Here is a 27,916-nt window from a genome sequence, read left to right as displayed (position 1 = left end):
GCACTCCAGAGACAGACAGGGAATCATCGCCCGCTGTCCCAAAGAAGCTCCAGTCACCAGGAAGTGGGATGACAAGAACCGGTGGGTGTGGTGGCTAGCAAATATGCTCCAGTGACAGGGAGATGGCCCTGGGGTACAGAGTGAGGGGGAGGATGAGCTCACTGCCCTCTGCCCTAATCAGACTACAGCTGGACCAGAGTGTCCACAGGTCAAGGGGTTTGCGTTAAAAAGGACAATGGCACACTGTGGAATCCTGAGGGCAGCAACCAGGCCACGAAGGTGCTGGAGTCTTTGGTACATACGGATCTGTGGAAAGAACTGGGCATGCTTATGCTGGGAAAGAGAAGGATCAGAAGGTCATGTGGAGGACTGCTCTGCTTGGCCCCAGGGGGCAGGATTAGGAACAGTGAGGGGAAGCTGCAAGGAAGCAAATTTAGGCTTAACCTCAAGAAAATCTCCTAACAATCGGAGCTGCCCAAAGATAAATGTGAAAGTGTCCCCCTCCACACAAATAGAGCTTACACTCTGCTAGGGAAGACAATATGTAAACTTGGTACATGTGTTTGTCCATAGATAGATAGCTATAAATTTAATTAATTAATTAATTAGATTTAATTAATAATAAATTAAATTAATTAAAATAAATAAATTAATTTAATAGGTAAAATAAATTAAAAGGTAATTGGGGAGAGAGCTGGGGCAGGGCTCTAACAGATGGAAGGAACAGGAAAAGTCTCATGTAGAAGGTGAAATGTGAACCGAATCTTGAAGGAAGACAGAGGAACTAAGAGGCAGAAGCGAGGAGAAATTTTTGACAAGAGAAAAAGACTTTGCAAAGGGCAGAGACAGGACAATGGAATGTCTTCTATGAGGAATAGCAAAGGCTGACAGTGCCTCTGACTCAGGGAGTGTGAGAGGGGGTGATGTCGGATATGCTCGGAAAGTCAGATGGGCCTGACATAGGAAGGGCTGTAAGAGCCAAGCACAGTGGCTTAGACTTGACACAAAGGAAACAGAGTTCTGGGAGTTCACTGGTAGGGGAAGGGCACGGTGACACCAAGGCTTTAGAAAAATCACTGAAAGTCACAAGGCCGACCCTTCTGCCACATACCAGCCCTGAGGTTACTTGGAGAAGGTTATCACACAGCCCTCAGGTCTTGGTTAATCTATACATGCCTAGCCCCTCATCCTGGTGGTTTATTTAACTTTATGTGGGCATCAACCCAGAGGTCTAGCACAGTTTTCTTCTATGGCAAACTCAGTGACGGAACGGTTTTGGAATTTGTTTCCGGTAACAAGTCAACTCTTCGCAGTGGCTGAGCTGAGACTAAAATGGTACTTCCACCGTTAGTCTTTGTCAAATTCTGTTTATAAAATGTCTCCTCCAGTAAAATGGGAGGGCCCAGGAGGGGCTGTTTTCACCTTTCTTTGTACCCCTGGCCCTTAGCACAGTGCTCCTCATATAGCAGGCACTTAACAAACACTTGTTGATTGCCAGAGAATACACTTCATTTATATACCCCACGAACTTTAAGAATAATCTGTCTTCGGCTCTGACCCAGCCATGTTAGTCTTCTACTAAAAACCTTCCAAAGCTCCAAAGTTCCTTCCAAGTAGAGGCCATACTCCTCTGCCCAGCATTCAAGGTCCTCCACCCAACTCTTCCACCTCAATTTCATGTATTCCCCTCCATGTTCTATGCTCCAGGCACATGCTGGCTAACTCTCTGCCCTAAAAATACACTGTGCCATTTCCCACTTCCAAGCCATTCCTTACACTGTCTTTCCTATACCTTCTCTCCCAAATGAATTCCTTCCTGTTCATCAGTTTAATTCACACTTTCTCTGCTGAAGCCTTCCCTGATATCCACACATTCCTCCAAACCAAAGCTCCCACAGCCCTTTATCTGCCCTTCTCTAATGCTCTTCCCATGTAACACTGAAGAGGACAGCCATACCTGCTGGTGTCTTATTCCCTGACTGGCCTGTGTGCTCCATGAGGACAAGGCCCTTGGCGTTATTCTGCCCTTATACCCAACCCAACCAAGCTCTGCACACAGTAGGCACTTGATAAATATTTTCTGTATTGTACTGTAAGAAAGGGACTACAGCGTAATGGATAGAGAGTCGCCCTAGGGTTCAAAGAAGACCTGGCATCAAGTACCACCTCGGACACACACCAGCCATGTGTCCCTGCCCAGGCTGCTTAACCTCCCAATGTCCTAGGCACTCTGAAGACAAAGAGGTGCTCATCTGTTACTTTAGTAGAGGAAAATTATTCACTAGAAGTCTCCAATTCCAATAAAATCTCAGATCCACACCAAAACCAAACCAAACACTGTATGGAGAGATGCATGGCAAGGTGGCAGCACTGTACTGTCAGGGAGGCCTTATACTCACAGAGTAATATAAAGGATAATGTTGAGAAAATGTGAGATTAAGACAGGAGGTGAAAGGCTCAGGTGTTAAGAGACCACAAATAGATGGCCCAAGTGAGTGCTTCCTGGGTAGCCAAGTGCTCCCTGGGCCTCCTCCCTACATTCTGAGTGGACCCTTTAGAGAGGCCCAAAAGAAAAACCAAGGACAAATATCACACCAAAGTTGAAGGTGTAGAAGAGGAGTACTGGAGGCAACAATATCACATACCCATCCATGGGGGAGAGAAAGAGTGAAGAGAGTACTTTGTAGTATTTCCATTAAGCTCCACACATCACAGAAACTGCCTAGATCCGACTGGCACACATCGATGGGCAAGAGCTGGCATGTTAAGTTAGAGACCATTTCTTACAAACACAGTCTATCCTGTCCAAGGTCAACCTTAGATAGCACTTGCCATTCCTAATACTGAGTGATCAGTCAAGAGCAAGCACTTAAGGAAGGTCTGGCTCCAGGACATCTGCACCACACCTGGGGCCTTACATGTTTGGCACTTACCTTGATGCCAGAAATTCTTTGCATCATCACCTGGCGGTTTGAATCATGGTGTCCAGGCATTTGCTTCGGACCAGGGAACATGAAGTCTCTCGTGTTTTCCTCATATGTAGAGAGCGTTTCACCCACTGGAAGGAACAGATTTTAGGACTGAAAATGGATCAAGACATCAATACACACTCCTGCGTCCAGAAACAATAGCATGTTTTACAAACTGTCCCGTCAGATTCTCATTGTATTTGGCCAGTTTAAGACTACTGCCAGGTTCACTCAAATCAAAGTCAATTGAAAGTCATGTCATCATTTCCCTGATGTCACGGTCCTCTTCTAGAACAAAGGAGAAACACAACAACAACAACCTGGTCCTCTTCAAGAATGAAGTTCAAACACAACCTGTGAGTAGCTTCTCCTCCCCTCCCCTCCTCTCCTCTCCTTCCCTGAGGGTGCTCTGCCCAAAGGAAGGTACATTTCAATGGCCAAAGGCTGCCTCCTTAACTTTGGGCTTAATGGCTAGATTTCTTTTTCAAAACCAAGCCTTAAACCCAACTCACTCTGGAGCTCATAGATTCAACAATAGGTCCCTGTCCTCCTAGCACAGAGTGAATATAAATGCTAAATAGTAACTGTTTCTCTGTTGTGCAGGAACCCTGAGAGTCTTCCCCTCCCAGCTTGATTTTTTTTTAATTTTTGATTAAAGGAGCCATCCCTTAATTAACTTCTTAAAGACTCCTATTCACTGAATGGGCATTAACCTCACTCAAAGGGCCAGGGTCTCCTAATGCATCCTGGGCCATCTCCAGTTGTCCTGGTGAATATCAGGCCACTGGACCCAGATGGCTCTGGAGGAGAAAGTGAGGCTGCTGACCTTGCACAGCCCTCCCTCACTCAAATCAAAGTCAACTGCAAGTCATGTCATCATTTGCCTGAGGTCATGGTCCTCTTCAAGAATGAAGGACAAACTCAACAACCAAGGCTGCATCCTGAATCTTAATACTTCTTAAGGAGGGAAGCCCTGAATGGTGATGTGTGTGTGTGTATGTATGTATGTATGTATGTATGAATGTGTATATATGTATGTATGTCTACATACACAAACATATATACATACATACACACACACATATTATATATATAATTTTTTACTTGAAAAGTAAATCCAGCATGGAAAGCAAGAGATCCCCAATAATTGTTTCTGCTGAAATGTTGCTATGATTCTAACCCCCTCTCCTTAGTTTCTTCCCTCCAGCCCACCCCTAGCCTCCTCATGGCACATAATCAGCTCTGAGTTCTTGAAGGCTGGGTGGCCAGCAGAGCAGGAAGGCCTCTAGGACAGACCTAGCGACTAACCATGATCCTGTCACTGGGGGACAGACCAAGAAAAGTTCTGAGAGATTCATCACCAAAGGTCTGGTCATGAGGTAATCCATTTTTCTCAGCCATAGCTAAATATGAATCAGAGAAAACCCATGCCAATGAATCAGAATATCAAACTATTCATTATCAGCAACTATGACCTGCTGTCTTATCTCTAAAGTGGGGATATTTTCACACATTCAACAAGTAATTTGGGGTCACAAAAGAATAGTTTTTTAAAAAATACAACTTCAGTTTTACATAACATGTAGACACCTTCAACCTATTACCATCGACAAAACCCCCAGAAGGTGATGGCGGTGCCGACCTGTAATCCTTGCTATTGGGGGAGGCTGAGGCTCATTGACTTTGGGAACTCTAAGCTGCAGCAGGACTAAAGCTAATGGGGTGTCGGCACTAAGTACAGCACTCAGATGGTTAAAACCCCAGGAGTAGAGGCTGCCAGGCTGCCTGAGGACAGGTGAACCAGCCAGGTCAGAGGTCAGATTAAAGCGTCCACAACAATCAGCATCAGCATTGGGCCTATGAGAAGCTGCTACACTTCCAAGCTGGGTGAGATAGGAGGACATAGTCTTAAACCAACAGAGACCCATCTACCCCTCTCCCACTCCACTCCTGCTAATGATTTGTTTTTCAATAAAGCAGGGAGGAGTGTCTCCTATTCTCTCTACAGAAACATCAAATGATGCAGAAACAGACATTTGGGAGCTTTCATGGTTCCTACAATATAGTTAATATATTAACTAATTGTGATCGACTGTAAATACAATTAATGCTCAAGTTTTCAAGTCACCTTTTTTGCAGTGGTTAACCTTTTTTAAAAGTGGGGGGAGGGTCAGCTATAGGGAGGGAATACCCTGACAAGGGCCATGTGGTAAATAGAAGGCAGTATTTTTAGCAACTTCACAAAAACTAAATCTTGAATTTTGGTGGTTACAACAATAGTGGATAAAATCAGTTTATACCACATTTGAAATAATCTCTATTCATCAGAGTTTGGACAATGTGTTCCCTATCACCTTGGCCAGGCATCATCTGGATCTATTCAGCCCTAAACAAAACAGTTCTTAAACATGGAAGAGGCCAAGGATGGGGGTAGGACTGGGGTAGGGGAGATGGAAAAGGTCATTCCACTGTGAACTGGCTCCCCACATATGCCCCATGTTGTCTTAGGAATAGAAGCAGTTTCATACCTGGCAGAACAAGCTGTATCAACTCAAACACTGCTGTGTCACCTGCAAAGAAAGCAAACAGATTTTTCCTGAGTATAAGCAAAGCCAGGTCAACCCAAAGTCATTTTCTCAGCAGATTAGACCAGTCACCAGGCAAAAAGGCAAAGGTACATTTGCACACCCTCAGCAGGTCCCTGGCCAACTCACTCTTCCTCATACATGATGCTCCAAATATCTGAGAAATTCAGAGAAAGATGGGAAGATTTGTATGAACTGATTCAGAGAGAAATAGGTAGAACGAAGAGGACAATGTGTGCTGTGGCCATAACTATGTAATGGATCCTGAGTATGGAATGACTGAGAAGTTTCCAGGAAAGCAACAGGGAAACATCTCGTCCCTACCAGTGAATAGGGCAGGAACTCCCAGGACAGAGTGTCACACTAATGGGTATCTTTGCTTAACTGCTTTTCTTTGTCAAAAAGGAGCATCAGTGGATGTAAAGACAAAAGGAGTAATAATTTTTTTAAAAGGGGGGGGTGGTTACATCTGATTGTGGGAAGCTTCAAGGGACCCTACATGCCCTATGAAGGATACACAGGGGCAGGAAACACAGGGCACATAAAAGGAAGGGAAATAGTCCATTTTCATCAAATCAGAAATGAGCCTGGCCAGGACCCACCTCCCCCAGACTGGCTGGTTCATCCCAGAACCTCCATTTTAGGGAGGAGGCCCAAGCCAGTGATGTCTCCATCCCCCTTTAAACTGCTCAAACTGCTGATTCATCAACACAAAAGTTCTAAACACATCTGACTCCAAAGCATCTACAAGCAAAATGGCAAAGAGAAACACAGCTTGAACATAAGATTCAACTAGAATTCCTAGAAGAAACAAAGCGAGAATTTTAAAAAGACTTCAAAATGTTTTGTAAATGAAATGAGAGTGCAAATGGGAAAAAAAATGAAAAACAAATGAGCACTATAGAAGAAAGAATTGGAAAGGGAATTAACAGCTTGGCACAAGAGGTAAGAAACTTTGCCCAAGAAACCAAATCCCTGAAAATCAGATCAGCACAAATAGAAGCTAAACACTCCATAAAACAACAAGAAATATTAAAACACTCCATAAAACAAGAAATATTAAAATACTAAATCAACTGTAAGATATCTCATAGCAAAAACAACTAACATGGGAAAAAGATCCAGGATAATTTTTTTTCATTCTTTTGATTTTTTTTTTAAATTTATTTAATATATTTAGTTTTCAGCAGTGATTTTCACAAGAGTTTGAATTGCAAATTTTCTCCCCATTTCTACCCTCCTACCCACTCCAAGATGGTGTATATTCTGGTTGCCCCGTTCCCAGTCAGCCCTTGCTTCTGTCACCCCACTCCCCTCCCATCCTCTTTTCCCTTCCTGTCTTGTAGGGCAAGATAAATTCCTACGCCCCATTGCCTGTGTATCTTATTTCCTAGTTGCATGCAAAAACTTTTTTTGGTTGTTGTTGCTTTTGAACAACTGTTTTTAAGACTTTGAGTTCCAAATTCTCTCCCCTCTTCACTCCCCACCCACCCTCCCTAAGAAGGCAAGCAATTCAACATAGGCCACATGCGTATCATTATGTAAAACCCTTCCACAATACTCATGTTGTAAAAGACTAACTATATTTTGCTCCTTCCTAACCTATCCCCCTTTATTGAATTTTCTCCCTTGACCCTGTCCCTTTCCAAAGGGTTTGTTTTTGATTACCTCCTCCCCCTATATGCCCTCCCTTCTATCATCCCCCCTTTTTTATCTTCTTCCTCCTTCTTTCCTGTGGGGTAAGATACCCAATTGAGTGTGTGTGGTATTCCCTCCTCAGGTCAAATCTGATGAGAGCAAGAGTCACTCATTCCCCCTCACCTGCCTTCTCTTCTCTTCCTACAGAACTGCTTTTTCTTGCCACTTTCATGCGAGATAATTTACCCCATTCTATCTCTCCCTTTCTCTCTCAATATATTCCTCTCTCATCCCTTAATTTGATCTTTTTTAAGATATCATCCCTTCATATTCAATTCACCCTGTGCCCTCTGTCTATACATATATATATATATATATATATATATATATACATACACACACATATATACATATATACGTACATATATATATATACATATATATATATATACACACACACACACACATACACACACATATATGCATATTCCCTTCAGTTACCCTAATACTGAGGTCTCATGAATCGTACATATCATCTTTCCAAGTAAGAATGTAAACAAAACAGTTCAACTTTAGTAAGTCCTATGTGATTTCTCTTTCTTGTTTACCTTTTCATGCTTCTCTTGATTCTTGTGTTTGAAAGTCAAATTTTCTATTTAGCTCTGGTCTTTTCACTGAGAAAGCTTGAAAGTCCTCTATTTTATTGAAAATCCATATTTTGCCTTGGGGCATGATACTCAGTTTTGCTGGGTAGGTGATTCTTGGTTTTAATCCTAGCTCCATTGACCTCCGGAATATCGTATTCCAAGCCCTTCGATCCCTTAATGTAGAAGCTGCCAGATCTTGTGTTATTCTGATTGTGTTTCCACAATACTCAAATTGTTTCTTTCTGGCTGCTTGCAGAATTTTCTCCTTGATCTGGGAGCTCAATCCAGGATAATTTAAGAATCAGTGGACTACCTGAATGCCATGACCAAAAACTGTCCAAATCTCAGAACCATAAGGCAAAGTGGAAATAGAAAGCATCACCAGTCCTCTCCTGACACAAATTCTAAAATGAAAACTCCCAGAGATATTATAGCAAAATCCAGAGCTTCCAAATCAGAGAAAAAATACTACAAGCAGTCAGAAAAAATTCAAGTAGGAGCCACAGTCAGGATCACACATGATTCAGCAGCCACCACTGTACTATAAAGAAACAGAAAGCTTGGAATATGGTATTACAAACAGCAAAGGTTACAGGCTTACAGCCAAGAATAATTTCCCCAAGAAAAAAGTATAATGCTATAGGAGGAAAAACAAAAGGCCTTTTAATGAAATAGAATATGTTTCAAGTATTCCTGATGAAAAGACCCGAGCTGAGTAGAAACTCGGAAGTACTGTGTGTAAGGGGGATCTTGTTACTCTTTCTTACAGTGTAGTTTCCCAGGATCCATGGCTGTGGCAATCTCTGGTTTCCCCAAGGATCCTAGATAACAATTCCTGGAATCATAGTGATAGACAGTCCTACTGAGACTGCACAGTGAGATACAGGGTGACATGATGTAATACTTACTACACTTGCGCTGAATGACGACATTGCTAAAGTTAACCTGTGAGGCTATTGCTGGCAATACGCCTTCTTTGTTGCCCTATAAAACAAGTGGGCCCTGGTCAGTGAATGGGGAACCCACAGGGGAATATGACAGTGTAACGCTGTGTGTGCCTTGATCAGCCCCCATCAAGGTTTGAGAGCATTTAGAGGAGTACACAAACTGGAATGCTGTACTCATCTCGACTGACCCCATCGAGACACGGGTAGTTACCCCCTCTGCTTGTGGGCCCCTACAAAAAGGGTGATTAGGGAATGCTGTAGGAGTTGGTGCTCCCATAATCAGCAAATTCCCATCGAGAAGAATAGACTAAAATAAAGTAAGATTATTAACCCCTCTCAAGCTGTCTTCCTGTCCTTCCTATCTGACTAGATCAAGGGTGAACCTGTTAGAGGCTGGAGTCCAAAAACTCCAGTACTTCCTCTGTGTTATTTGTGAAACAAATACAAACATAAGAGTCAAGCAAAATAAAAAAGTACATATGGGTAAGCGATCGTAAGGGGCTAAAAAATGATGAAGCATTTACATCCTAGTAGGGGAAGATAATGTAAGTATTCATTCACAACATTAATATGAGGGAGCCCAACATTACAGAGGGCCAGAGAGGGATTTCATTATGTTCTGATGATCATAAGAGAAAAAAGGAAAAGTGGGGGGAAGGCACAATGAGAGATAAGAGAGGGAAAGTCAGGTTAAAGAAATAACGAGTACAAAAAATGAATAGAAAAAAGAAGGAAAGGGTATGGAGAATGGGAGGACACTTGAACCACACTCTCACGTGAACCAGTCAAAATAAGAACACACACACACATACGAGATGGGTACAGAAATGCATTTCACTCAACAGGAAAATAACAGGGAAAGGGGAGAAGGGAGGATAAGAGGGAAGACAGATCAAGGAAGGGATGAATCCTAAGCAAAATAGTCTCTAAGGCTGCATAAAATAATTATAGCAGCTCTTTTTGCAGTGGTAGAGAACTGGAAACTGAGGAGATGATCATCAGATGGGGAATGGCTGGACAAGTTATGGTATATAAATGTGACAGAATACTACTGTGCTGTAAGAAATGATGAAGGGACGAGTTTCAGAGAAACCTAATGAGACTTGTATAAAGCGATGCAGAGCGAAGTGAACATAACTAGGAGAACAATTTCTACAATAAGAAAATCATTGTAAAAGCAAACAACTTGGAAAGACTTAAGAACTCTAGCCAACACAGTGACTAACCAAAATTCCAGAGGACTCTTGATGAACCATGCTACTTACCTCTCCTGCTGGAAAGGTGAAGGACTCAATGCAGAGTGACATTGTTTTTTTTTACATAGACAATGCAGAAATTTGTTTTGCTTGCCTATATATGTTTTTATGTCTTTCTTGATTGGGGGTGGAGGGACAACAGAGGGAGAGAAGACAGATTTTTGTTGATTAAAAAAAACTTAGGGGAAAGCTAGATGGTGCAGCGGATAGAGCACCAGCCCTGGAGTCAGGAGGCCTCAGACACTTGACGCTTACTAGCTGTATGACCCTGAGCAAGTCATTTAACCCTGATTGCCTTGTCAAAAAAAATTAAAATTCATCTGGATGAAAAAGACAAGATTCTCAGGGGAGATAATGAAAAAAATTAGAAGGAAAGGAAGCTAGTGGTAACATATCTCAAATGATACCACAAAATGGTAATAATCAAAATGATTTGGTTCTGGATAAAATATATACAAGTCAATCAGTAAAACAGATTAGCTAACATATAATACGGAAGCAGAACAGATATAGTAAAATAGCATCCAATAAACCTAACAACCCCCAATTATTGAACAAAAACTGCTTAGAAATGCTGTGGAGCCCTGGATCTGGGCAAAATAAGACCTAAACTGGCCTACTGAAGCCCACGGTCATTCCAGGAGCAGAGTCCAATAATCTAATGGGGAAGAGGTGGCATGAGTGAAAACCACACACTATGGAGAGCTATGGGAGTTCATTTCCCAGCTCTGACTTCCCAGACTAGACAATCCACTTAATCCTCCTTAATCTCTATTTCCTCATCTATAAAATAGTACCATTCGCACCACCTATGTCCTGGGGGTGGGTGGATGGGGAATTATCTTTGTAAACCATACTTTTGAAGTCTTAGGTTGCTGTAACAAACAGTGAGGTAGACAAGTGAAAGGCCCAGCTTCTGATCCAGAGACTAGGCCTGTGGACTAGCTTGGCCACTTCCTTCCCTTCCATGAGCCTCAGCTCCCTCCTCTCTCAAGCATCAACAGCAATGCCATGTGTTGTGAGGAAAGCAGTCAAAGATCAGTCCTCAAACCCTATAGAAAAACGAGGACTTAGTGGATAGTCAGAAACAATGAATTCAAAAAAATTAAAATGAAACTTACATTCGAGTTGTGCCACTACGTCTCCCGGGTCTATGGCTTCAGGGAACACCTGGTGAGAAAAGGGGCAGAGAGAGGACCCCATCAGCCAGCAGCAAGTGCTGTAAGCTAGGCCTGTGCCACGCTGGGGACACAAAGACAATGAGTTCAACAACTTCTCCTCGTACAAGGAACATCACGAGAATGTGATTTTCTTTTCCTTCATCCTCACAAAGTCCTTCCTGTCCCATCTAGAGAAACTCTTCTATCTTGTCTCCATTGTCACTTTGTCTCTTCTTCCCACAGCTGTGGTCAAAGGTGCTTGTTTTATGTAAATATTAGCTGCCCTAGGACTTAGGATGGTAGACGGAAAGAGTGAGCAGAAATACAGCTAGTAATACGGAACTTCAAGGAACGCTATCTGGCAATTAGAGGCAAGCCAGGTAAACCGACCAGATAGAACAAGAAATGGCTCCAAGGATCCACGGGGCGAGAACGTCTTCTTATGTGGTAACTATCACTGCTCCTTCCCCTCCTATAGTGTGTTATTCATGTTTCAAGGTATAGTTGTCTTTTTTAATCAGCAAAGACCACTTGAGAAATAAACTTCCACACTGAGAAAAAGATAACTGATAATTAAGGAGAATATTGCCTAAATTCAGTAGCTGACAGCCAAGATTTATTTCTAAGCTATTAAATCTTGACTCCAGCCACACATTTCCAGTTTAATAAAAGTCCATAGTACCACAATCATGAGTTGGACTTTAGACAAGATGAGAAGGCAAGTTAAGCAGCGTGGGACACCCACAAGTGTAACAAAGAACACTTTGTTGTATGATTTTTTAAAAATACCCATATTTTCAGTGCCAGAAAATTCTGCTTCCTGTGACACATAGGAATTGATTCTGGACTAAGTCAAGTCACAGGTATAACAATGAAAGGACATTTTTGAGAAATAAAATTAGACTTGTACTTTTCCTGGCAAATGGCGAGGCTCTTTTCACATGTTTCCCAATGCAGTCAAATGCTTGTCCTGCCCTAAGCCTGGAAACAGAATATTTTGCACGTTCCTTGCCCATGACATGTAAACATGGCCTTTTTAGGACACACGGGGCTGAACTCACAAGGGAGCATACCTTTTCAAACACCATTCTGGCATTGAAGACCAGTGGAAAGATAGGAGGGACACATTGTGTCTTTTTGTACTGGCCAAACACACAAACGCTGAGATAGACGTCTTCCTTGTCTTTCAGCTGCAGACGTGGACAAGATATCTGGGCAAGGGGAGACAATGAACATTTGGATTACATAGGTGTGGCTTATAAAATAAAGTCTTATATACCAGAGAAAATCAGAAGAATCCTGCTAAGTACAAACAGAAGCCACTTAAAAAAAAAACTAAATTGAGAAAGCCGTAACTGGGCAGAGCTAAATGAAACATTTTTATTTTGCCAGAGTATGTGAATAATTGAAATTACAAAGATTTCTGGTAAGTCTTAAATGAGCCCATAAGTCCGGCTCCTCCCACCAAAAAAAAAACCTGTTAAAACTAAAAGGGAGGAAAGGAAGAATATTCCTCCTTCCCAGAGTCTCTTCTGGGACATTATCAAGGCCCTGCTCCTTAAATGTGGGTATCCCCCAAGACTGTGTCTTGGAGCTTTCCTCTTCCCACTCTCCGCATCCTCTCTTGCTGATGATCAACCCCTGGAGGGTCAATTTTCACCTCCTGCAGAAGACTCAAATCTACAGATCCAGCCCTAGTCTGGCTCTGCCGGGATGGTCCCACAACATCAATGGGATGCTTCATAGGGCTCACAAACTCAAAATTTCTAAAACAGAACTAACTTATTAAATCTCCCTAATCCCCCTCTTTCTAATTTCCTTTTTCATCAAGAAGACCATCATCCTGAAACCTCAGCCATATTCTCAGCTGTTCTCTTCCCTCCCCCTTCTCATCCCCTCTCTCCACTCAAGGACCACCCTGATGTAGGCCCTGCATGCCTCTGGTCCCCTTTTAGTTGTTAATGCCCCTTTCTTCCTCCTCAGTTTATCACGTGTACACTTTCAGGTCAATAAGCATTTATTAAGTACTTATTATGTCCCAGGAATTATGCTAAGCACTGGGGTTACAAAAAAGGAGGGAAGGAGGGAAGGAGACAAAAGATAGTCCTTGACTTCAAAGAGCTTACATTTTAATGGGGGAAACATCATGCAAATAACTAGAAACATACAATATACATACAGCACATAGGGAAGGCAAGCTGAGAGGGAAAGGCATGACCCTCTGGAGAGCCTGGGAAAGGCCTCCTGGAGTAGGTGGGATTTGAGCTGAGTCTTGGAAGAAGTCAAAGAAACAAAGAGGGAGAGGTGAAGAAGCAGAGCATTCTGGGCAGGACCCCTTGTGAGGGGAGAAGGAGGGTTGTAGAGGGCCAGCTCTGAGAAAGGCCCCAACAGGATGAGTGCAGGCCAGGTTTTCACTGAAGCCGGTTCTTGTCCTTGGGCTGATACACCCGGGATGTGGGCTCTTCTACTCCACTACGAGTACATGCAGAATATCTAGCTCCTAGAAGGGCCACTGATGCAGGGCTGATATGGCTCAAGGGAACAAAGTACAAGGAAATCACGCGATGCGGTTAACAATTGCCAAATGTTCTCATGAGAAGTTGTTCTGCTTACTGGCTTGGAGAATATATCAGCCCTTTCCCTCAGACCAACACACAGAGTCGTACTACATTCTCCCGCCTGGCCCGTGTTTTCTTTTCACGCTCTGCGGCGTTCGGCCATCTCCAGCCATTTCCATGCCAGAGCCGCTGGCGGCAAAGGGTCACATTGGAGGAGCTACAAGGAGACCAGTACAGCTAGAATGTAGAGTTCCTGGAGGAAGGAAAGGCGTAAAAAGATGGAAAATTGCACGGAGACAGCTTAGGAAGCCTTTTAAAGGCCAAACAAAGCAACAACAGGCAACCGGTAGAACAGGGCCGTGACGCGGTGAGACCCACGCTTAGGAGAAATTGGTAGGTGAATGGAGGATGGATTGGAGGCAAGGAGCTCAATTAGAAGGCTGGTGCAGAAGCCCAGGCCAAAGGTGAGGAGGGCCCAAAGCAGGGTGAGGGATGTTTAAAAGTAGATATGTGGCGATATCTGAGAGATGTTAGAAAGGTGATAAGGTGTGAGAGTGAGGAGCCTGAGGGAATGGGAGGATGGCGGTATCCTTGACAGCAAGAGGGAAAGTGAGAAGGGAGGAGACCATGGGCGGCCAGGGAAGAGAATGAGCTCTGGTTTGGACGTGATGAGTTTAGGATGTGCACAGGATGCCTGTTATAAGATGCCTGAGAGGCAGCTGGTGATGCAAGATTGAAGCGGAGTCTCCAGCTGGATTTGTGGATCTGGGAATCATCTGCAGAGGGGACCACCATAAAAGATAGTAGAGGGCCGGCGTAGTTATCTGTTTGCATATTATATCCCCTCCAGGAGAATGTGAGTTTGAGGACAGAGACCATTTTTCATTTTTGTCTTTGAATGCACAGGTGTCTGGCATAACACCTTGTATGTAGTAGGCATTTAACAAATGCTTATTGGAATGTATTGGGGTAGAATAGAAAAACTGGCAGAAAAATTAAGAAAATGAAAAAAAGTTCCTAATGCAATAAAAAAGTACTATGTAACAAGAGAAAGCCACAAGAACTCAAGAGGTAATTGGAAGTCTGAAGAAAAAGAAACAAAATATAAGGAATGAAATTTTAATTTTAATTAAAAACTCAAAAAGATTTTGTTTAGATGTTGGAAAATCTTAATAAACCAGACATTCTGGAGAAAAAAGAATGGAGGAGATACTCAAAATGTAAATTATAATAAGAACTACTAAAACAACATCCAAAAACAGCAAAACTGGAAGGACACATAAAGTGTCTACAACCAAAAACAAGTGATCAAGTACCCAGGATTCAGTGAGATAATCCAAGAATTACATTCTTAGATCTACTAGAATTAGATTCTAGAATTCTAATCTAATTCTAGACTTAGATTTTTATAGGAGAGTCATCACATAAAATTCATGATGAAATGAAAAGCCTGAATGCAGTATTTCAGGATAGCTGAAAAGTTAAGTTTATCAAAAAATACCAGAAATAAAGATAAAGACTGATGAAATTCACAGAACACCTCTAGAAAAGAACCCTTGGTTTAATTCTCACAGAGTTGGAATTACCAAACTCCTGCATTCCAGGGTAAAAGAAAATACATTGTTAAGCCTCCAGGAAAAGAACAGGTACCCAAAGATTGAAATATAACATACAAAAGGGAAAAAGGAAAGGAAAATGGCTTGTACCCAAGGATAACATCCTAGAAAATTGAGTTTAGCCTTACAGAAAAAAGTAGATTTTTAATAGAACTTACGACTTTTAAAAAATCATAGCAGGAGAGTGGTTTTTTTTAATTTATTTGATATATTTAGTTTTCAGTCTTGATTTTCACGAAAGTATGAATTACAAATTTTTTCCCCATTTCTACCCTCCTCCCACTCCAAGATGGCGTATATTCTGGTTGCCCCGTTCCCCAGTCAGCCCTTCCATCTGTCACCCCACTCCCCTCCCATCGCCCTTTCCCTTCTTCTCTTCTAGGGCAAGATACATTTCTATGTCCCATTGCCTGTGTATCTTATTTCCTAGTTGCATGCAAAAACTTTTTTTGGTTGTTGTTGCTTTTGAACAACTGTTTTTAAGACTTTGAGTTCCAAATTCTCTCCCCTCTTCACTCCCCACCCACCCTCCCTAAGAAGGCAAGCAATTCAACATAGGCCACATGCGTATCATTATGTAAAACCCTTCCACAATACTCATGTTGTGAAAGATTAACTATGTTTTGCTCCTTCCTAACCTATCCCCCTTTATTGAATTTTCTCCCTTGACCCTGTCCCTTTTAGAAAGTGTTTGTTTTTGATTACCTCCTCCCCCCCGTCTGCCCTCCCTTCTATCATCCCCCCTTTTTTATCTTCTTCCTCCTTCTTTCCTGTGGGGTAAGATACCCAACTGAGTGTGTATGGTATTCCCTCCTCAGGTCAAATCCAGTGAGAACAAGATTTACTCATTCCCCCTCACCTGCCCCCTCTTCCCCTCCTACAGGACCACTTTTTCTTGCCACTTTTATGCGAGATAAATTTACCCCATTCTATCTCTCCCTTTCTCCCTCTCTCAATGTATTCCTCTCTTATCCCTTAAATTGATTTTATTTTTTTAGGTATCATCCCTTCATATTCAACTCACCTTGTGCCCTTTGTGTGTGTGTGTATATATATATACATATATATATACATATACCTACATACATACATACATAGACAGACATATATGTGTATATATATGTATACACACACACACACATATATATATATGCATATTCCTTTCAGCTACTATGATATTGAGGTCTCATGAATTATATATATCATCTTTCCATGTAGGAATGTAAACAAAACAGTTCAACTTTAGTAAGTCCCTTATGATTTCTCTTTCTTGTTTACCTTTTCATGCTTCTCTTGATTCTTGTGTTTGAAAGTCAAATTTTCTGTTCAGCTCTGGTCTTTTCGCTGAGAAAGCTTGAAAGTCCTCCATTTTATTAAAAATCCATATTTTGCCTTGGAGCATGATACTCAGTTTTGCTGGGTAGGTGATTGTTGGTTTTAATCCTAGCTTCATTGACCTCCGGAATATCGTATTCCAAGCCCTTCGGTCCCTTAATGTGGAAGCTGCCAGATCCTGTGTTATCCTGATTGTTTTTCCATAATATTCAAATTGTTTCTTTCTGGCTGCTTGCAATATTTTCTCCTTGACCTGGGAGCTCTGGAATTTGGCAACAATGTTCCTAGGAGTTTTCTTTTTGGGATCTATTTGAGGAGGCGATCTGTGGATTCTTTCAATTTCTATTTTACCCTCTGGCTCTAGAATATCAGGGCAATTCTCCTTGATAATTTCTTGAAAGATGATATCTAGGCTCTTTTTTTGATCATGGCTTTCAGGTAGTCCAATAATTTTTAAATTATCTCTCCTGGATCTATTTTCTAGGTCAGTGGTTTTTCCAATGAGATATTTGACATTGTCTTCCATTTTTTCATTCCTTTGGTTCAGTTTTATAATATCTTGATTTCTCATCAAGTCACTAGCTTCCACTTGCTCCAATCTAATTTTTAAGGTAGTATTTTCTTCAGTGGTCTTTTGGACCTTCTTTTCCATTTGGCTAATTCTGCTTTTCAAGGCATTCTTCTCCTCATTGGCTTTTTGGAGCTCTTTTGCCATTTGAGGTAGTCTATTTTTTAAGGTGTTGTTTTCTTCAATATTTTTTTCAGTATTTTTTTGGGTCTCCTTTAGCAAGTCATTGACTTGTTTTTCATGGTTTTCTTGCACCATTCTCATTTCTGGTCCCAATTTTTCTTCTACTTCTCTAACTTGCTTTTCCAACTCCTTTTTGAGGTCTTCCATGGCCTGAGACCAGTTCATGTTTTTCTTGGAGGCTTTTGGTGTAGGCTCTTGCACTTTGTTTACTTCTTCAGGCCGTATGTTTTGGTCTTCTTTGTCACCAAAGAAAGATTTCAAAGTCTGAGACTGAATCTGGGTGTGTTTTCGCTGCCTGGCCATGTTCCCAGCCAACTTACTTGACCCTTGAGTTTTTGTTGGGGTATGACTGCTTGTAGAGCAAAGAGTACTTTGTTCGAAGCTTGAGGGGATGCGCCATTGATTTCAGAGCTATTTCTATATAGCCAGCTCTGCCACCCCAGCACTCCTCCTTCCTCAAGAACCACCAACCCGGACCTGACCCAAATCTTCAGCAGGCTCTTCACTCCTGCACTGATCTGCCACTTAATTCCTCCCACCACATGGGCCTGGGGCTGGAAGTAACTGCAGCTGTAGTTCTGTAGCTGCACCTCCCCCACTGCCCCTCGGGCAGTAGCCGATCCTCGAACTCTGTCCCCCCCGCAGCTTTTCCCACTAACCTTCTCTGTTGTCTTTGGTGTTTGTGGGTTGAGAAGTCTGGTAACTGCCACAGCTCACTGATTCAGGGTGCTAGGGCCTGTTCTGCCCGGCTCCTGGTCTGGCTGGTCCTGCTGCCTCCCATGCTGAGCTCCACTCCCCTCCACTCAATGCGCGATAGACCTCATCCAGCGACCATTCAGGCTGTCCTGGGCTGGATCCCTGCTTCCCTCTGCTATTTTGTGTGTTCTGCAGTTCTAGAATTTGTTCAGAGCCATTTTTATAGGTTTTTGGAGGGACGTGGTGGGGAGCTTACGCAAGTCCCTGCTTTCCAGCCGCCATCTTGGCTCCACCGGGAGAGTGTTTTTAAAATATGTAGCAGACACAAGAAATTTAATAAAGGTAAAAGGTTCTAAACAGCTCAAAATGGTGAGCTGATGATTCAGTGTTTACATGTTGAAAGGGAAAGACAAGATATCCTTTGGGAGGAAAAAAGACAAATTCTGGGCTTGGGTATTCCAAAAGAAGTGCCCCCAAAAGAGAAAAGGATTTATTATTTCTTGAAACTGGTGTCACTGGTAGATTTCACTGAACTGTTTCTTATCCCCTTTTTCTCTACAAACTCTAAGGGTCACACGACAGTGAGCACAGAAGGCAGAATTTGCCACTGAGCTCTTAGAATGTCGGCTGGTAGGTTGTTTGAGGCAACAATGTCTATTTTCTGAGTAGTCAACAAAAGAAGAGGCAGACCCAGAGCTGAGAAGTGTAGCAACAACACAGGCAGCAGGATCAGGGGCAAACACAGAAAGCAGTAAAAGGTAATGTGAGGTGTCTAGAAATCATATATCATCATCAGTAAGCGGATGCCCGCCAAGCTTCAGCCTTGGATTACCCCCACCTTCTACAGCCTTCCCTCCTATACACATGTAATCGAACAAAAACGGAGAAAATCACACATCCATTCTGACTGAGTCCACTACAAATTTATGTTACACTTGGCTGGGCCCTCCCTGCTGCTCGGCAATCCTACTCTGCTTCACTCATGAACTCACTCTCCTGTTCTCCACAGCAGCCCTTCCTCACCTTCTCATTCCTCCTCAAACCTCCCATGGCTCCTCCTCCCCCCACAGTCTCAGCTTAGAACCTTGCCTCATATTGCACTGAAAAAATGTGAGCCAATCCCCATGAGCTCCTCCTCCCCTCTGTAACCAGAATGGACTTTGTTTTCTTTGAATGACTCAGCTTACCTCATTGAGCTTCCCTGGACACTGGGGCTTGCTCTTCCAGGGCAGGAAGCCCAGCGACCATGCCAGGAATCAGAGAGCTTCCTGTGTGATGAGTCATGGGGCTGGCTGAGGGGAGGTGTGTTAACCTGGTCTATGCTAGGGGGAGGGGCCAAGTCAAGAACCAATCGGCCCTGGTTGTTCAGGTGGTGCTTGATGATGTCAAAAACTCTATAAGAGGGGAGAGGAAAGCTTGAAGATCCTCTCTTCCTTTTCCGGTTGGAGCCAGAGACGCCTACAGCCGAAGCTGAGCTGCCAGTAGCAGAGCTGACTGGAGGCTAGTGGGTAATCTTCTTACCGTAGAGGGGAAGCATGTATACAATTTTGCCTTATACCATCTCGCTTCTCTGTGGCCTCCTGGTTACCCTTGTGAGGCGGACTTACTGGGCCTGGAAGCTTTTGATGAAAATATCAAAATGGGGACGCTGGTTTGTGGGATTGTTACTGTGGAGTGTAAATACATGCTTTAGTTCTCCTGCCTTCTGCCTAGAGAATTCCTTATATCCTGTGGTTCCAGACCTTTTAGGCACATATGAGATTCTCTCTGAAATCATAAATTCTGCCTTCCTAATATACCCTCTTCCTATCACTCCTATGCCTTCTGCTACTCTCTCCTTTACCTTTGTCTCACATGAAGGTCTTACTCGTTAGCAAGGCTGACCTCTCTACTTGTTCAGACACTCCCATTCTATCCCATCTCCTCGATCAGACTGCCCTCTCTGTAATCCCCACTCTATCACTTATTTTCAATCTCTCCTTGTCACCTGGCTCCTTCTCTGCTGTCTACAAACATGGCCATGTCTCCCCATCCTCAAAAAACCTTCACTTGATCCTTTGTCCTTGCTATCTTCCTCTATCTAATCTGCCCTTTGTAGGTAAGCTCCTTAAAAAGGCCATCTATAATAGTCACCTCCTCTTTCTCTCCTTTCTCTTCTTAACCCTTATTACAATCTGGCTTCCAACCTTGAATGGCATTCCACTGACCCTGCTCTCACCAAAGTTACTAATGATCTCTTAGTTGCCAAATCCAGTGGTCTTCTCTCCATCCTCATTCTTCTCAGCCTCTCTACAGCTTCTGACACTGTCTATGACTCTATTCTCCTTGAAACCCTCTTCTCTCTAGATATTTGCTGTCTCTGGGTTTTTCTCCTATCTCTGAGACTGCTTCTTCTCAGTCTCCTTTGATGGATCTTCCTCCATATCACACTCTCTAATGGTAGGTGTCTCAAGGGTCTGTCAGGGCTGTCTCTATGCTCCTATGATTCTCAAATCTACCTGTCCAGCCCTAACCTCTCTGCTGACTCTGACCTTGCATCTCCAAACTGCCTTTCAGACATCTCAACCTGTCGCATGGACCAATCTTAAACTCAACGTGTACAAAAGTGAACTCATTATCTTTTCCCCTAAACCCTACCCCACTTTCTCATTTCCCTATTACTACAGAGGGCAACATTATCCCCCCAGTCCCTCAGGCTCACAACCTAAGAGTCATCGTCAACTCCTCACCCCACCCTCACATCCCAATCTGCTGCCAAGGCCTTCACCTCTGCACCATCTCTCCAATACCCCACTTCTCTCCTCTGACACTGCTGCCCCCTAGTGGAAGCCCCCATCACCTCAGGCCTGGACTGTGGCAATAGCTGCCGGTGGGCCGGCCTGCCTCAGGTTTCTCCCCACTCCAGTCCACCCTCCACTCAGGGGCCAAAATGCCTTTGCTAAGGGACAGCTCTGATCACATCACTCCCCTACTCAATAAATTCCAGTGGTTCCCTGTCTCCTTCAGAATCAATGTGCTCCATTTGGCCTTCAGAGCCCTTCCTAAGCAAGCCAGCATTCTCCTTCCTTTCTAGTCTTCTCACATCTCCCTCCATCCCCACCCCAGACCCACTGACCCTGGCCTCCTCCTCTCAGTCCAAGACAACCAGAGCCTTCTCTCTGGCTGTGCCCCCTCCCCCATGCCTGGAAAGCTCTTTCTTCAACTCCTAACTTAAATCCCATCTTCTATAACCCTTCTTAAGGCTTCTCTCTTTAATTGTTTTCTATTTATCCCATATATAGCTTGTTTGTACATGTTAGTTTGTTGTTTCCCCCATGAGATTGTGAGCTCTTTGAGGACCTCTTCTGTAGCCCCAGCATTCAGCACAGTGCCTGACACATAGTAGGTGCTTAATCAATGCTTACTAACTGTAAATTCCAAAAGCTCATACATGTACTTCCAAAAGAGGCACATTACCAATCTGCTAGCACAAGAGTGCTAGGCTTGGAGTAGAGACAACTCTCAGCTTGGAGATTTACTCTGAAGTCAAACAAGTGCTACCTTAACCTCTCTTCCTTATCTGTCAAATTAGGGAAAAGGAAGAGAGAAGAAGCAGGGAAGTAAAGAAGAAGGAAGGAAGGAAGGAAGGAAGGAAGGAAGGAAGGAAGGAAGGAAGGAGGGAGGGAAGGAAGGAAGGAAGGAAGGAAGGAAGGAAGGAAGGAAGGAAGGAAAGAAGGTAGAAAGAAGAAAGGTTTTGCTGTAATTCAGTCATTTTTCAGTGAAATTTGATTCTTCATGACCCCATTTGGGGCTTTCTTGACATAAGTACCTGAAATAGTTTGCCATTTCTTTCGCCATCTCATTTTACAGATGAGGAAACTGAGGCAAACAAGGTGAAGTGACTTGCTCAGGGTCACACAACTACTAAGTGTCCAAGGCTGGATTTGAACTCACAAAGATGAGTCTTCCTGACTCCAGGCTTCATACTCTATCTACTGCATCACACAGCTGCCCCCAAAAGAAGGAGGGGGAGATAATAAATGAAAACTAGATTTCTGGCATATATTTATAGCTTCGCATAGAGCAAGGAAGTTCACTGATGCCCTTGACATCCAGGGTGGTGAGCCTCCACCTGGGGCTTTTGAATGCTTCTCCTCAGAAGGGTTTGGACAAGGTCCTCTGCACCCCATCTAAGTGCAGGTCTGTTGTTCCCCAGTATTGTAGTTTAGACTCCCCTGAAACATCTCTAGTTTTGAGAGTAGATTATATTCAGACCAATGCAACTATGAATTTTTGCCTTCCAGGTGAAATGTGCTTAAAAGTATGTTATTCTAGACTCAACAGATAAGTACAGTTTTGACACTACTCTTTAAAAGCAGGTTATGCAACACAACACACAATTCTCAAAGGGATCCTAGAGAAAACGCATATATTCCCCCTGGCAACACATTATTTTCTCCTAAACTGGGTGGCTCTGCTTTCTGATAGAACTGCTGTGGGGAATTCCGTGTCAGAGGGTGAAACCTCCCTCTAATTTTTCTGTGGTTCCCATATTATCACAATACTACCACAGCTGTAGGAAAACCTAGGTCAGACTTCCAAATGCCAGAAGGGTGGGAAGGCAGGGGGAAACGGTTCTGGGGTTCCAAGGCATGGGAAGTCCCTCCATTGCCCCAATGTTGCTATCCCATCCCATCTGTGACCCCAATACGGCAGAGCAGTCTTGGGGGTAACTAAAGCAAGCCCAGAAGCAACATCCATAACACACGGCATTAATTTTTCGAGGAGACTCACTCAAAAATTTAATACAAACACCTCCCTGTTTAGTAAATGCCATACTTCAATGAGTCAATTTAATGGACTTTATTGGAATGTCCACCTAAAAATTCCTTCCTCCAATGCCTCCTGCAGGGGTATTTAGAGGCAATAGATACAGTCAGAGCCTCAGAGTTGGGGCTCCTTACCAGAAGGGTGACCTTTAGGGAATTAACATACCTTTAGGCACAGAGATTAGTGAAACTGGTAAACAAAAAGCCATTGGGCCTATGTGGTACAAGTCTATTTCCTGCCATTTCCAAACCATACCACCTTCACTTTGGCCCCTCCTCTGGGGGCCCTGAAAGACAGCTCCAGCCTTATCTGGCCCAGAGCCAGGCTTCCACTTCACTTCCCTAAGGTGTCCAGACCACTCCCCTCCTCATCTTCTCGCACCCACCACTTTCCAGTTTTCCTTTTATGTGTTGTCTGGTAGAATATAAGTTTCTCAAGGGCAGCAACTGTATTGCTTAATTGAATTTGTATCCCTAGCCCTTAGCACACTGCCAGGCACAAAGAAAATACTTAATAAATGTTTTTTCATTCATTCATTCCACAGTGGTGTGGCACCAAAGTGGGCAGAAGCTTCTAACCTTCCTACAATCCTCTGCATCTACAGATAGTAACCTCTCCATGCACAATGCTAGTCCAATGACCAACCGGCTGGGGACTTTTCCCTATAGATGATACCAGAAAACAATTGCACACAAGAATCCGTTTAAAAGACAGGATGCTGGAATGCAGTAGGGGCCTCCAGCAACGTTCTGCTAAGTCACAAGAAGAGCATTTATATGCTACAATAAAAGCCCTCCGTGCACTTTCCATTTCTGCTGAAAGGCTGCTCAGTCTGGTGCTAAAAGGGATCTCGGAGATGGTCTGGTCAGGCCCCTTGGGTCTGAGAAAGGACAACTGAGGTCGAAGGAGGTCAGACAGGAAGTGGCCAAGCCAGGGTTCGAGCTCAGGGGCCAAGGCACCAAGGGAAGCATCCTTCCCCTTGATAGGGTGGTTATTCCTATGACATAGATAACCTTCTCCTTCTAACACTTTGCCTAACATGGAGTCTCGAGGACAAATTCAGGATGGAAGGTGGGGACAGCATTGTACTCAAGGCAAGCCAGCAAGCATTATGTGTGCCTACTGTGTGCCAGGCACCAAGCTACACACTGGGCATACAAAGAAAGCCAGTCCCTGCCTTCAAGAAGCTCATGGTCTAAAGGGGAAGATGACCCATCAACAACTATGTACGTACAAGATAACAGCAGGAAGGCCCTAGTACTAAGGGGATCAGGGAAGGCTTCTTGTAGAAGGTGGGATTTTCAGCAGGCCCTGAAAGAAGCCAGGAGGTGGGGATGAGGAGAGCCCGGCAGACATGAGGGACAGCCAGAGAAACCGCCAGCAGCCCAGAGGCAAGTGTCTGGGCTGAGGAACAGCAATGAGGCCCTGGACATTGAGTCACAGAGTGTGTAGGAGGACGTAAGAAGACTGCAAAGGCAGGAAAGGCTCAGATCACTAAGGGCTTTAAACGGGATCTTGTATTTGATACCAGAGGTAAGTGGGAGCCCCTGGCATCTACTGAACAGAGACGGGACGGGGTCAGATCTGAGCTCTAGGAAGATCAGTGTGACAGCTGAGGGGAGGATGAGGCGAAGCATTATTCTGGACCCTGCACTGTCTGCAGTAACAGTGACCTGCACAAGGAGTCACAGATGCAAATATAACAGCCATAATAGCAAGGTCATTATTTGTGGAATTCCTTCGCTGTATTTAAAGTAGTGATCTCAATGCACGTTTGTGAGCTTTTTACAAGGCAGTTCAGATGATCATTCCCCCCTCCACACTCCACCCTCACCCTCACCCCCAATTTCCCACTTTAAAGCACTGACAAAAGAGACCAAGGAGGCCATCAGAAAGGAGGGAGTAAAAAAGGGATGGGAGGAGAAAGGGCCACAAAGATTTACTTTAGGGGGCCTGGGAATTGAGGTGGGGGGGGGGCTTCAATGCCACACACACAAGAAAATCAAACACTTAGAAAACACCTTGTCCAGGGATTATCAGAGGTTATGCCACAGTGGCTGGGGGAGGGGTCCCCCTACACGAGAGAGGGCTGGGTGCTCTTTCTCTCCTAGAAACTGTAAGGGAAGGGCCGGGGGGAGGAGAAGGGGAGGAGCGGGAGCTTCTTGTTCGAGAAAGAATGAAATGCTGAAGAAATGCTGTGCAGGGACGTGAAGGGGTGTGGCAAGGATAAAGAAGGCCCGCCCCCGTGCCTCAGTTTCCTCCTCTGTAAAACGAGGGGCTAGGTAGCAGTCCTTCCAACTCCTCTACAATCCCCGGCCTTCAGTGTGCCTCAGTTTCCCCCCAGCTCCAGTTCCGGCTCCCCGCCCCCCCTTGCCTCAGTTTCCCCCTCCCCACTCCATGGTTCCTTCTCTCCCATGCCTCAGTTTCCCCCCGTTCCGGGTCCATGGCCCCGTTCCTGCTTCAGTTTCCCCCCCAGTCCCAGCTCCAACTCCATGGGCCCCTTCCCCCATGCCTCAGTTTACCCCCGTTCCAGCTCCATGGCCCCCTCCCCGGGCCTCGGTTACCCCCCCAGTCCCAGCTTCGACTCCATGGCCCCTCCCGCCCGTACCTCAGTTTCCCCCCTCTCTGCCCCTCGTGCCTCAGTTTCTCCCCCGCTCCATTTCCCCCGTGCCTCAGTTCTCCCCTCCTTCCCCCCATGCCTCAGTTTACCCCTTACTGCCCCCCGTGCCTCAGTTTCCCCGGCCCGGCCGGCCACTCACGGAGCGGATCTCCAGCGCCAGGGCGCACTGCAGCGCCTTCATCTTCGGCATGGGGGCGGCCCCGGCCGCGGGCCCGAGCAGGGGAGTGCGGAGCTGGGGACGGCGGCAGCGAAGGCGGCGGCGGCGGAGGGCCCAGGGCCGGGCCCGCGGTCCTGCCTCGGTCCCGCCGGAGCAGCAACTTAGCCTGGGCAGCGGTGGACACTGTTGTCATGGCAGCGGGGGCGGGCCCCGCGCGAGGCCCCGGCGGGGCGGAGCCTCCGAACGCTCCGCGGGGGCACGTGACCCCCCCTCCCTCCTCGGGGGCACCCACGCGGGGGCCGGGCCTGCAGAGCCTAGGGGCGTGGCCTTCCACCACCAATCCCGTCAGGAAAGGGGCGGGGCCGGCCGATTGCCGGGGGCGGAGCTTTCAACGCGCCGGGGGGCGGGGAACGAACGTTCGGAAGGTGTCTGTGACGTCACGGAGGGTAGGGAAAGCCCCGCCTCTTCTCTAATAGCCCAACCAATCCCATTCGAGGTCCCTAGTCTATTAAAAAGATCCAGCTGTGGACCCTAACGCCGTCAATCGACCAACCAGCACTTATTAAGTGCCTACTGATAACAGAGACAACAAAGAAACTGACCTGGGCTACAGGGAGCTTCCACTTTTGCGCTTTACCTAACTGGGATTGGGATAAGAGATCAAGCCTGGACCTGTGATTTTATGGATACAGGGAACTCCCAGGGGAGGAATCTCTTGCTCCTGATGCAGGCAGGCACCTTCTCTGAAACGCCCACCAAGGGCCCCTTCACCATTTTGGTGTCCTACCGGTTGGTGGCAACCGAGAGAACCCTTCCCGAAAGAATGCTTTTAAATAGTAAAAGCCCCATGGCAAAGAAAACCAATTATATTACAATACACTCACCAAAATGTCTTTTAAAACAAAATCCTAGACCCCCGATTAAGAGCCCCTGACTTAGAGAGTTGCTTAAATCATGGAAAAGTTGGAAAGCAGCTCAGAATAGTGGGTAGAACTGGCCTGAGAGCCAAAGACTCAAGTCACCCCTGTGATTAACTGTATGACCCTCAGGAAAAGGCAGAGTCATTAGAGCATAGAGTTAAAGGTAGAAGGATTTAGGGATTTCCAACCCCTTCATTTTATAAAGGAGGAATCTGGGGATCAGAGACCTTGGGGACTACCTTTCCTAATTGGCAGATGGAATAAAGCTAGGAGGAGATTAGCCACAAAAAGAAGGAGAAATTGAGGATGGTGGTTAGTGAAGATGGACTGATCAAACGAGGGTTTTTTGAGGTTGGAAAAGACATAGGTATGTTTGTAGCCAGTAGGGAAGAAGCCCATTAACAGGGATGGAAGGAGGGTTTTAACACCATAATCTAAAGTATCACCTCTCCCTCCTAGCTTTATTCCATTTGCAAAGGGATTCAAAAATTCAAAGGCAGCTCGGTCATGGGTGATAGTGATGTCTAAGATTTGTATGACCTGTGGGTGCCTGAAATGGAGAGAAGGTGAAAGTCGAAGGAGTTGAAGAAGCTGATGAAGTGAGTGAGAGGCCAAGATATTGAAGTCCCCAAGAATGAGGGCAGGATTTAGGACAGAGAAGACTGTAAGCCAGGTGCTGGTCTCCTCAAGTAAGTAGAAGAGTGACTTCTCAGATTAGAAACTAGAGCAACAAAGATCTAGACCTTTAGATAACCTCAAAGTGGTAGAGAGAGGGTTTAGAAACAGCAATGAGGAGCAAAGAGTATGCCAAGTACTCCTCCTTGTGATCCAGGACCAGGACAAGATAGTCTGCCAAGGGGAGCTAGGCTTAAGATGGAAAAGGAGTGAAAAGAGGAGATCCAAGGTGAAAGGGAGTTTATTCATAATAGAACTGGAGTTTCAGAGGGCACCATGGAAAGCAGGAGCAGAGAAAGGTGAGATTGAGCTGGACAAGAACAAGAGTATAGGAAGCAGGGGAAGAGATGAGGATTGGGAGATGTCTGAGTCACAGGGACTAGGGGAATTGGAGAAATAAGCTCATTAGTCACAGGAATAGAGAAGATGGCTGGCTAGCTACCAGCTTCCAGGGTCTGTGATATCCAGAGCAGGGCTTTGGGTTGGGCACTTGTATAAAGACCACCAGGGAGCTGGGGAGTTTGAGTTTGGGTCTGTTGAAAGAGTCAATAGGGACCGGCCTGAGTTCATGTGTGAT

At 44.8% G+C, this 27,916-nt stretch overlaps 1 protein-coding gene across 1 annotated transcript in view; it reads right to left on the bottom strand.

Moving 5' to 3' along the window:
• SPATA6 (spermatogenesis associated 6) overlaps positions 1-25,777 on the bottom strand; it is a 127,286-nt gene extending 101,509 nt beyond the window's left edge. The window contains exons 1-5 of the mRNA XM_036755449.1: positions 25,727-25,777; positions 12,276-12,434; positions 11,164-11,212; positions 5,498-5,539; positions 2,934-3,058 (exon numbers count right to left, since the gene is read on the bottom strand). Of these exons, the coding sequence (XP_036611344.1) occupies positions 2,934-3,058; positions 5,498-5,539; positions 11,164-11,212; positions 12,276-12,434; positions 25,727-25,777 (426 nt within the window). The remainder of the gene's footprint in view (positions 1-2,933; positions 3,059-5,497; positions 5,540-11,163; positions 11,213-12,275; positions 12,435-25,726) is intronic.
• Between the last annotated feature and the right edge of the window lie 2,139 nt (positions 25,778-27,916).

Source organism: Trichosurus vulpecula, chromosome 4 (assembly GCF_011100635.1).
Source record: "Trichosurus vulpecula isolate mTriVul1 chromosome 4, mTriVul1.pri, whole genome shotgun sequence".
Taxonomy (NCBI): domain Eukaryota; kingdom Metazoa; phylum Chordata; class Mammalia; order Diprotodontia; family Phalangeridae; genus Trichosurus; species Trichosurus vulpecula.
This window is presented reverse-complemented; position numbering and strand designations above follow the sequence as displayed.